We start from the raw sequence: 13,267 nt of genomic DNA on the forward strand, positions 1-13,267 counted from the left end.
GTACAAAAACACTATATATACATATACTCGTATGACTACAATATACATTATATGCATATGTACATATGTATGCGTGTAGTATTCCCTTGCCGCCCTTTGCTGGCCACCAGCTATCATTGGCTAACCGCAAACTAAGCCATTACGAGTAATTGTGTTGCAGCCTGAGTCATGGTCGTTAGTGCATTTCAAAAAGCCTGAAACTGATGAGCGCATCTTTGGCACTCGCAACCGCAAAATGTTGGCTTTAGCTGCCTTTACAGCTACATTTGTGCTTTATAGCTGATGTTACGGAAACGTGTGTCTATTAGCGTGGAAGATTAAGTGAGATGAGCTGCATAAATGGACTAATATGGTAAGGGAGGTGAAAGCTAGAGAGAGAGAGAGGAACAGAGGAAAGGGGTGTGAGACTATTGAGCTGAGCAACGCTGGAGGTGGGTGCTTGTTTTTGTGTGCATAATGTATATCACAGGCACTAGTGTAGATATGTTTCTATGCTCTACCAGTGCGGCTATAAAAGAGAAATCGACCACCAGAAATTATTTAATGTAACTGTTTTTAGCTGGCATAGCATACGTTTTTTGGAAGAAATTATTTTGGACCAGACATTTTTTTCCTCGATCTCAGAACCACAATTTAAATAAATACACTCTCAGAGATAGCGCTTTGGCCACTAAAGGAAATTTTTTTTTTGGTTTTCTCGATAATCCATACTAGTTTGTGAAAGTTTTTTTTTTTAGTTACGTAAGGGTTAGAAACTTTACCTTTAAAGACAGAACTTATGCAGACTAAAAAAAAATGAGGAAGGCCTTAGTTTACTTAATACAATTAACGCCAGGAGTTCTAAAGCGCAAGCAACTCCTTTACTATAAGGTCGAGATCTACCAAACCAAACTAAAAGGAATCCATTATCGAAATTCGCAGCAAAGCTGGCCGCAATACTCGCATCACACATCTAACACTCGCTTCACTATTTCGCTTGAAATGAAAGCTAAGCGCTATTAATTATAGCATAGTTTTAGGCGCTATTTGCAAACGATAAACTAATCTCAGAGAGGCAGTGGATTTATGCCTATTACCAGCCTTTAAATATGCCACACTTGTTGGCGAGCAGTTTTTAAATTTTCCACGCAAATACGAATTGACGCGAGTTTAACGCTTGCGCTTACAACTTAATAAAAGCGACCAAATCCATATATGTATGCAGCAAACCACAATAACCATTTAAACCACAAAATGTGTCATACTTTTAGGCTGTCCATTATCAAGCCGACTTCCGACATGGCGCATATTTTAAATATTTTCGCTACACTAAGGGCCGTTTTCTCAAGTAACCTGTAACTTTAAAGCTCACTTTATATATAAAGGTTGCATTAAAATTTATGATGGTGCCTAAAGTTAAGCATTTTATTATCGGTTTTAAATTGGTTTACAACCAAGAAACATACATACGTCAAATACCGATAATAGCAATGCTTAACTTTGGACATAGCTTTATTTTTAATCCAGCCTTTAAATATAAAGTGAGCTTTAAAGTTAAAGGTTACTTCAGAAAACGGCCCTAAATGACATTAAGCGCTGGAAAATCTGCTGCAAACGATTTCAAATATTCCACAGCTAAGCCATAAATTGCAATTTACGCGCTATTTTTTTTTTGCTGAATTATTATTACTTGTGTGTGTGTTTGTAAGGACCTTAACGATAATGTTGCAGCGACAAATAGTCTACATACTAAATATGTATGAATGTGTGTATGTATGGCAAACGATTCATTATTGATTTATCGCTGTCGCATTACAACAATGGCAGGCTATGTAGTACTACAAAAATAACTACATAATGAGAGCATCTAAGCGCACATATGCACACACATGGATACATAAAACTGTACGGACATACATATATGTATGTATGTATATACGCACAAGTATAATACAGATAAGCAAAGAACATAATTCACACAAAATATGAGTGGTTATACATGGCGTATGAGTAACGCCACTAAGATAAAGAAAAAACTATGTACGAGTGGAAGTATTTTTTTTTGTTTTTAAAGCATAACTCATTGTTAGTGCCGAAATCGTGTACTATACATCAAAAACATATGTAGATACATTCATATGCATATTAGGGCTCTTTTTCAGCAATTATATTATGAAATTTCCCGTATAACACAAAAAGATGAATGAGAGGGGACTCCGTATTGCAAAATATTCTTCGATAATAACTTTATAAATTGTGTGTTGCTAGGATTTTATAGTATTTAGTCTACATTATGAGTTTGTAAAATATTTAAAAGTTTAAAAGGCACTTTTTGTAGAGTCTTTGGTGTGACATTGATCACTGTGTGGCACTCTTTTTGTAACCTGAAAAGTATAAAATTGTACAATAATTTAAATTGAAGGTCTAGCATCTATTATATAATCTTACATTAGAAGAATATGCCTAAATTGAGATATTTTTCTATTCCTGAAATATTTTATGAAATGAAATGACCAACTGAATAATAATTTAAGGAATTGTGCTGAATTTAGTTTTATGAATATAACAAGTTTTTCAATGAAATCGGAACCACTATACTCGCTAAAATTTACGCGCCTGTGGAAAATCGTATTATTGAACAAATTCATTTATAAAACAAAAACGATTAAACATTTTTGAAAATGTGGCTTTCAATATAATTAATACAACAATGAATCATTTTCTGAAAACGAAATTCCAAAAAAAAATCTAGAGACGAAAATTTTAACTTTTTCCCCTTTCTACACAACAATATGGCGCCAGATGTCTTACAAAACCAATTTGTACATATATTAAAATCCAAAATAGTCTACGTGAAGAGGCTTGAACTCATACGACATGTTCAAATCAGAAATTTTCGAGTCTAAAAAGCAGCAATTAATCTACACATACATATACAAATTTATAGAAGTATATATGTATGTACATAAATTCAAAAACAAAGTATTTTTCTTATCTACCATATACTGAAAAGCCTTTATAATCATTATAAAGACAAATCGTACTTCGAAAAGAGAATGCGCTATTGCTCAAAAAGTGAAAATTTATAGAAGTGTTAAATTTTGCTTATTGCTGAACAAGAACCGCATCGAAAGTAACTCAGAAAATGGCATTTTTTATTAAAAAAAATAACACTTGTTACCAAAAATAATGAATAAAAAATAAATGAAAAAAATATATAAAATATAAAACAGTTGGGAAAGAAAATTAAACATTTTTAATTAAAACAAAAAAGTTAAAACACAAACTTAATTAATTCTAAAAAAATAAAAATATAAAAAAATTTAAATACAAAAATCAATCAAATTTTAACAAATTAAGAACTCTGATTATCTCTCTATATATATAAAACTAAGTATGGCCGCCCATAACGCGAGAACGAATTGTCCGATTTAACTAGACTATTTTCGTTGAGTTTCTCTTTGTCCAAGGAAAAATGTTTCGGAGAAAAAACCCCAATAGGTGGCGCTGTAATCGTGTTATCACTAAAATCGTATTTTTTGTCCGATTTCGGTCATGTTCTATATGTATACATATGTATTCGTAAGGGGAAGAAAAACAACTCTGCAAAAAATTTATCAGCAATGGGGCGCTGCAGTTGAATTATCTTTACTAATATATATTTTTAAAGCCATTTTTTTCTGTTATTTTTTTACAATTTCCGACACCTACTGTTTCCAGTATGGTTATAGGTTAATAATTTGGATACACAAAGAGGGTGAATTTCTCATACTGCATATCTCTGAAAGTGTTCATGGTAAAGTACTAGATCTTAGTATGGGTAATATGAAGTCAATTCAATACTCACGGAAGAAAATGGGGGTTATTGGAAAAAGGGGTATGGCACCTCGCATTCAAACTACACTTTTCATATTGCATATCTCTGGAAGTGTTCATCGTAGAGTACTCGAACGTGGTATGGATATATATGAAAGCAATCGCATACTCATGGAGAAAAGTGAGACTGTTTGAAAAGGGGGCGTTGTGTGTGATTGAGGGGTTCTCTGGATAGTTTCAGCTCACAATTTCAGCCGCCAGGTAGAGATGGCGTCGAGTGCCAGGTGGCGCTGGAGTCAAGTTACTACTAAAAAAAACGTCAAGTCAGAAAAAGTGCCGTGAATTTCCGATTATTGCGACCCTGCTGCACCACTGAGTATGCCGAACTCCCGTGTGCTCCGACTTGCCCAATGGCTGTGATTTATGTACTAATATTACTATGCGTTAAAGCTTCATTCGGAGACAGCAGCACTGATTTGCCCAGGGGTCAATCTCAAATGACTTCAACCAGCAGAACTATTGCGCTCCTTGAAAAGATATTTAAGATATTTCGTTGGAAATAAGTCCATGTATTTTGAATTTCTGTAGACCAACTAGACTCCCCCATTTTGAAATTGGCCCCAGCTATACTATTCAGTTTCAAGGACAGACTCACAATTGAAGTGGATCATTGTTGCCGCCAATGAGTGAAGAGGAAAAAGTTCTTAAAATTTATTTCGTTATTCGATTAACCGTGCTTTGAAAGGCCAGATCATGAGGACATTCCAAGAACTTCTTCGCGGAATTGTGGGTGAAATTGTTGGATCAGAATGTTTCAATAAAAAAGTTTTGGGCAGGACAAGTTCGCCGGATCAACTATTTAGTTAATATTAAAGGTATAAATCATGAAATAGCACAAATTAAAAAATTTCAAAAATTAAAAAAAAAATGATGAAATTTAGAAAATTTAATTATGTAGGTTAAAATAACGCTGACTTAAAAAATCTACATCGATTGAACGTTGCCGAAAAATATATAAAGAACATTAAATTTTTTTAAAACCATATAAATTTAAAAAACTTTAATATTTTCATTTACTGCCCACAAAAAAAAAAAATAGTTATCTTTTTTTTTTAAAGAAAAAATATTTTTTAAGCGATAACTCAAATTAGAAATTGATAAAGGGATAAAACCTTACTTTGTTTTATTTTTAACCAGCAAATTCACTTTCCAAAATTTTCAAAAAAATACCAACCTAAAATTCTTGTACTTGAAAACGGAAAAAGAATTTCTGTCAATTCATGTCGGTTCAAAAAATACTTTGCCAATTTTCTTGAAGATAAAACTACATACACAAGTACACATTCTACTTGAGACTTAAGTCAAAATTAATAAGGAAAATTTTATTAAAAAGTGGCTGACTTTACATTAAATATATTTCTTGCAAATATAACAGAAATATTTTCTGAAAAAAATTTATAATTTTTTACACAAAATTTTCGTCATATTAATTTTTTAAGATAAAATTTTATGTGGGTGAAAACCTTTTTTTTTCAATGAAACCTGGGAATTGAAAATTGAGCACGCGATAAACAACTTCAATAAATTTTAAAAAAGTATGGCAGTAAAGTAGCCGAAAATCGTATTGAACATTGAAATCTTTTAAAAATAAAAAGTATATTAATAATATTTGTATATTCAAAAACATCATTTAAAAAAAAATGTTTGTAAAAAAAAATTAAAAAATGTTTATAAAGAAATAAGTTTTGAAGCAAAATACGTTGAAAACAAATTTTCAGAATTTGAACAAAACAAAAAATAGTACGGCAAAATATTTTTTCTACGATAGCCTATAATTAAAAATCGGCCAAGAGGTAAAAAAAAGTTAGGAAAACTTTAACGTAAATTTAAAAATATTAGAAACAAGATTAACTTTTTGTGTTGGAGTCATAAAACAGGACAATTATATAGGAAATATTGGGTATCACACAACACCTTTTCTAATAAATTTCCGAAATCGCCTCAACGCCAGTGCCATCCGATGCACTGGTGTGTATGGAACTGACTATTAAACGAGTGTGACTGCTTACGTTAACGCACTTCGTTGAAACTGCACTGTGTGTGCAAGAGCGAATGCATGTATGCCTGAATGTGCTTTGCAAATTTAGATAGCAAAACTAATTTAATTATTTGTCATTCGTTGCCGCACGCACGCACAGTTGGTTTAACTGGCAACAGTTGTAGTGTAGCAGCGGCACCCATATATATATGGGTGGGTATGTGTGTTTATATTCCCTCTTCACCTTCATCTCTCCCTCGACGATCATTTGCCTCGCGCCACGCGCCACAGCAGCAACTAGCAATAACCGCCTGCTGGTCGCCCTGAGCGCTGTATGGCTGCAGTGACAAACGTTGCCTAGTTTTAGGCGTTTCCAAGTATTCGCACAGATTTATGTGCGTGCGTGTAATTGGAGTGCTTCTAAGCAGCAGCATCGAGTGCATAACAAACACAGTCAGCGCGCTCACCTGCAAACTGGACTGCCAACTGCCGCCGGGTAAGGAACCCTTCATCTCAAACTACAGCAGCAACAACACTCAATCACTCACACTTCAATCTGCTGGCTGGCGATTGCCTTGACACGGCCTGATTTGACGATGGTGGCGCTGGTGGCTGGTTAGCTGTCATCATTACTGGGTGATGTATGCGGCAAGTTAAGTTGAACGAAATTGATTTTGATTTGTATATGCTGTCAACTCGTTGTTGTTTCAATTACACAGCCGTTTGTTGTTGCTGCATCATTGGAGGACGCCGTAGGCCGCACGTCGCATCATTGATGTCGTGTCAAGGTTGTACATGACTCACGCCAGCAAACACACACACACATACACTCAGCGTCGTCTCAACCTCTCACTCCTCTTTCCTGATCCAAACACTTGAATCACTTACTCACTTACACCAACACTCACACTCACACGCTCAAGCGAATGCCAAATTGTGCATATCTGCTTTCAGCTACTTATCTTACATTGCCATCATTTATTTATGTCCTCCACTGTACGCTGCATTTTGGCAATTAAATTTCGTTTCGGAATCAGCACATCTGCTTGGGTTAACTCAAATAACAGTCACAATTTGTCTCTCCATTTCAATTAAAGTTCATCTAACTGCTAATTAAATTTGCTGTTATGCGACTGAGATGGATATCAAAATTAAAGCGCAAAGTGACAGGAAAATTAAATGTAAACTTTTGTTAATATTTTTCACGACACGAACGCTGGCATTGAAAATCTTAAGAGAAACTGATTGCCTGATGAAATTATGCCAGGTGTAGTTGTAAGAGCTAGAAAAAAGATTAAAAGATTTAAGGAATTCCTATAAGATAGCCGAATGTCAAGAAAATGAAACGAGAAACCTGTTTTATTACTTCGCCTGTTTCAAATTTCACCATAACGGATTATTGGTTAATTTTATCCCTATCTTATTGTTATCGTCGAAATTCGAATGAAAAGTAATTTAAACGCTAATTTATTGGCATCCATACAATTTTATCGCTATCGATTTCTTTATATTTATCGATACACTTAATGTTATCGATATACCTATCACATTTGCATACGCTTAAAATTTGCGGTAAAACAAATTACTAGTATACTTGTCGCTATCGATGTATTTTTATCGCTTCCTATTGTTTTTATCAATATAACTATCGTTGTGGACATGTTTATCGGTTTTACTATAAACTTATTTATCGCTATCGAAATTGTTATCTACTTTTTCATCGTTATCCGTACCGTTACTGTTATGGATATCTTTAAAGATATATTTTTATCGCTGACAATTTAATTGTTATTATTGATATTGTTCTTAAATGTATCGTTATCGATATCATGATAGTATTTTTTGGGCGCTAGTTATAGAATCATTCATATTGATAAAGATTTGTTAACGTTTTAAATATGTTCAGTATTATCGACAACGAAATAATGATCGGGTTGCTATCAGTTATTTTCGGTATCGAAAATATAGATTGACGAATATTGGGTCCTAAATATGTCTGTAAAAATATCCATCCGCTAATGGTACTAGTCCACACGAAGCGACATCAAAGACTCATTCCCTAGACTCAGTTCGCCAAGCGTCGGAATGACAGACCTACGGCATGTCAACATTTAGCGCCGGTCACGGGTTGAATATACAGGTCCATCAGACCACAGGGGCAGTTATTCGTCACAATTTAGATATTCGTCCCGCTAAAAATGGAGATAGCGAATATAATATCGGTTGTGGCAAATGGGTAGATACTAAATCGAAGTTCACTAACTAAGCTTTTCAACTACCAATTTATATTGGATCCTTGGAATAAAGGCGTGATCGAGGAAAAAAAGCACAATGAATGAAATCAAGATAGAAATTGACAAACAAAGAACACGGAGCTGGCTGAGGACATCAGTAAGGTTTCAGCAAATTATAAATAGAGAGAGGTGTTAATAAAAACTTCTCTTCAAGTATATGTCTTTTACATAACCTTGATAGCATTCTGGGTGCGGCTCTCGAAAAGCAAGAATTAGGAAGAGCACATTTTTCTGGAGCAACTGAATTATTTTATCTCAAAACAAATACGCTTTCGAACAGCGATTACTTTATATGAATTGATCTCAAACTTACCCATTCTTTATTCTCTTTCTTTTGCAGGCCTATCCAAATCGTGACATAACCAACATTGTTGAATCTTCGCATTATCAGAAAATCGGTGGCTGGTGTCGTCAGGGAGCTTTGAACTCAGCCAAATGTAAAGGGGCACATCGCTGGATCAAACCATTCCGTTGTTTGGGTGAGTAGAAAAATAACGAGAAATAAAAAAGTGAAATCAAAATGCATATAGGACTCTCTTAGAAGAAATGACGCCAGCAAAATATCAAGATAAATATAATATAGAATTTAGAATATATAGTCTAGAGCATAGCACTTAGGATATAGAATATGGAATGTATATTACAGAATATACAAAATAGAGTATATAATATGGATTATAGAACAAAGATTACAGAATACACAACATAGAATATAGAATATACAATATAAAATATAGGGCAATTAATATAGAGAGCATATAATATAGAGAGCATATAATATAGAGAACATATAATATAGATAACATAGAATGTAGAACATAGAATATAAAGTATAAGACATAGAACATATGGTATAGAATATTGAATATACATATGCGATATAGGATATAGATCATAAAATACAGAACATAGAATATACATATAACATAAAATATAAAGATAACATAATATTTAAAAAATATAGAATATAGAAGCCAGCATTTAGGATATAGAATATGGAATTTATAATACAGCATATACAATATAGCATATAAAAATGGATTATAGAGCCTATAATATAGACAACATACAATATAGAACATAGAATGTAAAACATAGAACACAGAGCCTAGCATATAAAATGTAGAACATAGAAAATAAAGCATAAAATAAAGAACAGGGGATATGTATAGAATATTACTCATATGCGATATATGATATGAGGCATAGAATACATAACATAGAATATATAACATTAAATATATAGAACTCAGAAATAAAAATCCATTAGAAAAAACTTAGATTATAAAGCTTAAAGCATAATAAACGCAAGATAAACAAAGAACAGTGCATAGCTGAAATGAAAAAAGTAGAGTATTTACTGCGAGTATTTATTATCTTTCTTTTAAGAGAGTCAAAAGTAATTTCCGCTCTATAAAGCAAATTTTAAATTAAGTTTTGTCTTCATTTATCAACCAACTAACTAATTTGGATCGCCCTCGTGGCCATCTCTTCCTTTCTCTCTCCCTTTCGCTCTATTTCTTTCTATCTTTCTTCGCCTTCCGTCTTTCATGCATTTTTCTCCATTCCATTTTCTTTCCATTACCATCATTTTGTCACTCATTGTGTGTGTGTGTGCAATTGCTTTCAGAAGGACCATTCCAATCGGATGCACTGCTCGTCCCCGAAGGTTGCCTCTTCGATCACATTCACAATGCATCGCGCTGCTGGCCATTCGTGAGGTGGAATCAAACTGGCGCCGCTGCTTGTCAGGAACGTGGAATGCAGATGCGTAGCTTTGCCATGTTGTTGCCTTGCGGTATTTCATTGTTCTCTGGCGTGGAATTCGTTTGCTGTCCGAAACATTTCAAAAGTGAGTAATACAAAGGCGAGGAGGGTCAATGCGAATGCACGCACTGCGGGGGCGGAGAGCGTGCCATGTGGTGAAAATATTTGTTTTTATGTGTGTGCATGTGTTAACAATGGCAGCTATGTAACAGCTTGCTGAGGTCGATTGTGCGGGTCATGGCAGAGTGTGAGTGTTAGCACTGTTGGGAGGTGTACCACCCGCTTAAGGATGAGCAAATAAACAAAATACTCTTACTACGAGGGTGTATAAATTAAAAAATAAATGAAATATGGACTCCCTAGATGAGTTTCTAAGTTTGACAATGCTACTTCTCTCTCCTTTGAGCTTAGTCAACTTCTTCCAATAATATAAATGAATATGTACTACTTTTACCCTACCTTGTCTACTATTGAATATAGTTTATTTCCTTTTGTTCCCCCAAATATTTGAAATTCCTAAACTTTCCGCATCATCCGGATGTGCAAATTTCCTCAGTTGCCTTTCAAGGCCAAAGAAAATTCGTGCATTGCTTTGTGCTTCCCGCGGGTCTTGCTACTTGCTGCTCGCTGCTTTAAAAGCCACAGCATGAAATACTAAATGCATATTTAATAGCAGAAAACTTTGCCATAACAAATTCTTAGGCCCCAACAGGCTGCTGTTGCCAAAGCTCAATCCCTTCTCAGCCTTCGAATATATAAAATTTTCTTAGCAAAATATACCCTAGCTCTTCACAAATTCGCAATGCAAGGATTTCTTGTTTTAAATTTCTAATTCTCCTCCACATACACTCACCACCCTCGCCTACTATGCGCGCGGTGAGTAACCACCACCTCCTGCATTCGCAACGCTTAATCTTTTCCGCTTTCCTATTTCACTAACACCGTACAACTTTTCTCTCTCTCCCCTCCCTTTCCCACCTCAGCCGATGAGATACGCGTAAAGAAGACCGACCTGCCCGTTATCGCCCCAGCTGAGATTACCAACAGCAATGTGGATGTGACTAACGATGATGACAACGACTCAAACTACTCCAAGGATGTCGGCGCCGATGATGATCTTGACGAGGATGATGACTTAATGGGCGATGACGAGGAGGACGAAATGGTCGCCGATGAAGCAGCTGCTGGGGAGGCAAATAGCTCCAATGCGGACGATTTGAATGGCGAATATGATTCGAGCGAGGATTTGGACAACTACGAAGAGGATGGTGGCGGCGCAGCTGAGGAGCAGTCGGACAACTGGGAATTGCAGAATGGTAGCTCAAGCGGCGCGAAACCCACAGCGGTGAAGTCCAACGCAGATGAGGCGGGTGGCGCAAAGGGCAAATTGGGCGTTGAATCTGTTGTTAAGGGCGCCGCTGGTATGATGGCCGATGGCCCAGTCTTGCCGGCAGCACAGCAGCAGCAAATGCCCTCGGCGCCATCGACCAGCCAGCCGACCGTCGACCCATACTTCACCCACTTCGATCCGCACTACGAACATCAGAGCTACAAAGTAAGTCAAAAAGTAAGTGTACTCCATTGAAATGTGCATTTTATCAACACAAACCGAACATATTCTAAAACAAGGAAGCCCAACAGCGCCTCGAGGAATCGCATCGCGAGAAGGTCACACGTGTCATGAAGGACTGGTCCGATTTGGAGGAGAAGTATCAGGATATGCGCCTAGCCGATCCAAAGGCTGCACAGAGCTTCAAGCAACGCATGACCGCACGGTTCCAGGTGAGTGGGAAAGTTGCCAAATTGGATTGCATTCGTGTGTATATGTGTGTGTGTGCATGCTTTGACACACCCACTACATATATTTAGCGCGTTTATGTAGATTTAAAGGAAATTTGCATGCGCACAGCACGTAAATGTACTCGCACTCTTTCTCTTCCCGCACTTTAACGCAAGCTTTTTTTTATATTAGTAGCTTATTGCACGACGCGCAGTACGCACACAGGTAGGGAGAAAGCTTTCGAACGCTGTAAATGAACGCAGCTGTGATTTAAATCGAAGCCTTAGTCATGAAGTGAAAGCTTTCAATGCAAGCTTTTCGAAAACAAATGAAAGTTCAGTTACGCAGTGAAGGCTTTTCTAAAAGTGAAAGTTTGAAACAAAAGCCATTGCTTTCTTATGAAATCTTACGTCAGAAATTCATATTTTAATTGTTGAAACTTACAAGCTCAAAGCTTTTTCATCAGAGCTTTCAAAGCCAATGCTCGAAAGCTGCTTACTGCGCATATAAACTATCACATTTCTACTGCTTTTATTCAGCTCATCTATTCATCATTCTCATGTTCAACACACCAGCTTTTTCAACACTTTATTTTCAATCATTTTTCGTTTCGTTTCATTTCGGTTGTTCATTTTCTTTTTGCATTCACTAACTTTCACCTCATTTTCGCACCGTATGCACTTAATTTAGTATGTTTCTTATAAGCCAAATGGGAGTGAAAGAGATATCAGATTGGAAGCTTTTGTAGCTGTCATTCAATTAGAACCAAAATTTATAAAAATTTAACTTTATTTCGGAAATTTTTGCTTTTTATAACCCCTACGTGTAGCCTGGCTTAAGTGATTGTTCTAATTAGCTGAGCATGTTTTAGAAAAAAAAAGACAGCCCCATATTTGTGAAAGTTTCTCAAGAGTTAAAAGTTACACGTTAAAAAGGACGCTTCTTGTTGTGCTTTTGAAGCTTTTCGTATTAGCTAAAACTTTTAAAGTTAGCTATAGTGTTATAGTGGCGGGGAAAAGCTGTTAAACAGAGCTTTTTACCTTTTCTAAAAGCTTTTAGTAAGACAAAAACTTAAAAAAAAAGTTTCTTAGCATGATAAAAGTATTACTTTTTAAAAACAAGAAATATTTTAGCTGTAAATGGATGGGATTGTGCCTTTTTTTAACGTAACAACTTCTAAGGAGGTACAAAGCTTTTAGTGATTTACAAATTGTTGGAGCTTTTTATTTGGTAAAACATTAAAAAAGTTAAAAGTTAAACTTAAAAGCCGTGCTTTTGCTGTAGTGACGCAAAAATAGCATAGCTGCTGCCAGCTAAAATAAGAGAACTAGGCGCTTTTATTTGTGTTTTGAAAGCTTTTAGTGGGAATCTTAGGTTTTGTTTATTTTAATGAAATCTTCAAATTTGCTCCACTTCTGTCTACTGTGAAGCCTTTTTACAGCGCTATGGTTTGCTGTATTTTCTTTAGATGCTAAAAGCTTCAAAAATGTAGTTTTTATTCGTAGATATCCCAGTCATAACAACAGTTTTTATAAGCTGAGAAGCTTTCAAGCTTTCCAACCCCAAATAAAATCTACCAAATTTAATAAGCTC

The 13,267-nt window shown here is 35.5% G+C and overlaps 1 protein-coding gene across 12 annotated transcripts in view; it reads left to right on the forward strand.

Moving 5' to 3' along the window:
- Positions 1-13,267, forward strand: part of LOC118748464 (amyloid-beta-like protein) — a 237,948-nt gene that overhangs the window by 204,637 nt on the left and 20,044 nt on the right. For 8 of the 12 annotated variants that reach the window (XM_036482911.1, XM_036482918.1, XM_036482913.1 and 5 more), the window contains 4 exons: positions 8,468-8,606; positions 9,758-9,979; positions 10,878-11,461; positions 11,524-11,676. In XM_036482911.1, coding sequence (XP_036338804.1) covers positions 8,468-8,606; positions 9,758-9,979; positions 10,878-11,461; positions 11,524-11,676 — 1,098 coding nt within the window. The remainder of the gene's footprint in view (positions 1-8,467; positions 8,607-9,757; positions 9,980-10,877; positions 11,462-11,523; positions 11,677-13,267) is intronic. The other 4 variants (XM_036482919.1, XM_036482920.1, XM_036482917.1 and 1 more) reach the window with 4 other exon arrangements.

This window comes from Rhagoletis pomonella, unplaced genomic scaffold (assembly GCF_013731165.1).
Source record: "Rhagoletis pomonella isolate Grant_MI unplaced genomic scaffold, Rhpom_1.0 Rhpom_scaffold_00013, whole genome shotgun sequence".
NCBI classification, from domain to species: domain Eukaryota; kingdom Metazoa; phylum Arthropoda; class Insecta; order Diptera; family Tephritidae; genus Rhagoletis; species Rhagoletis pomonella.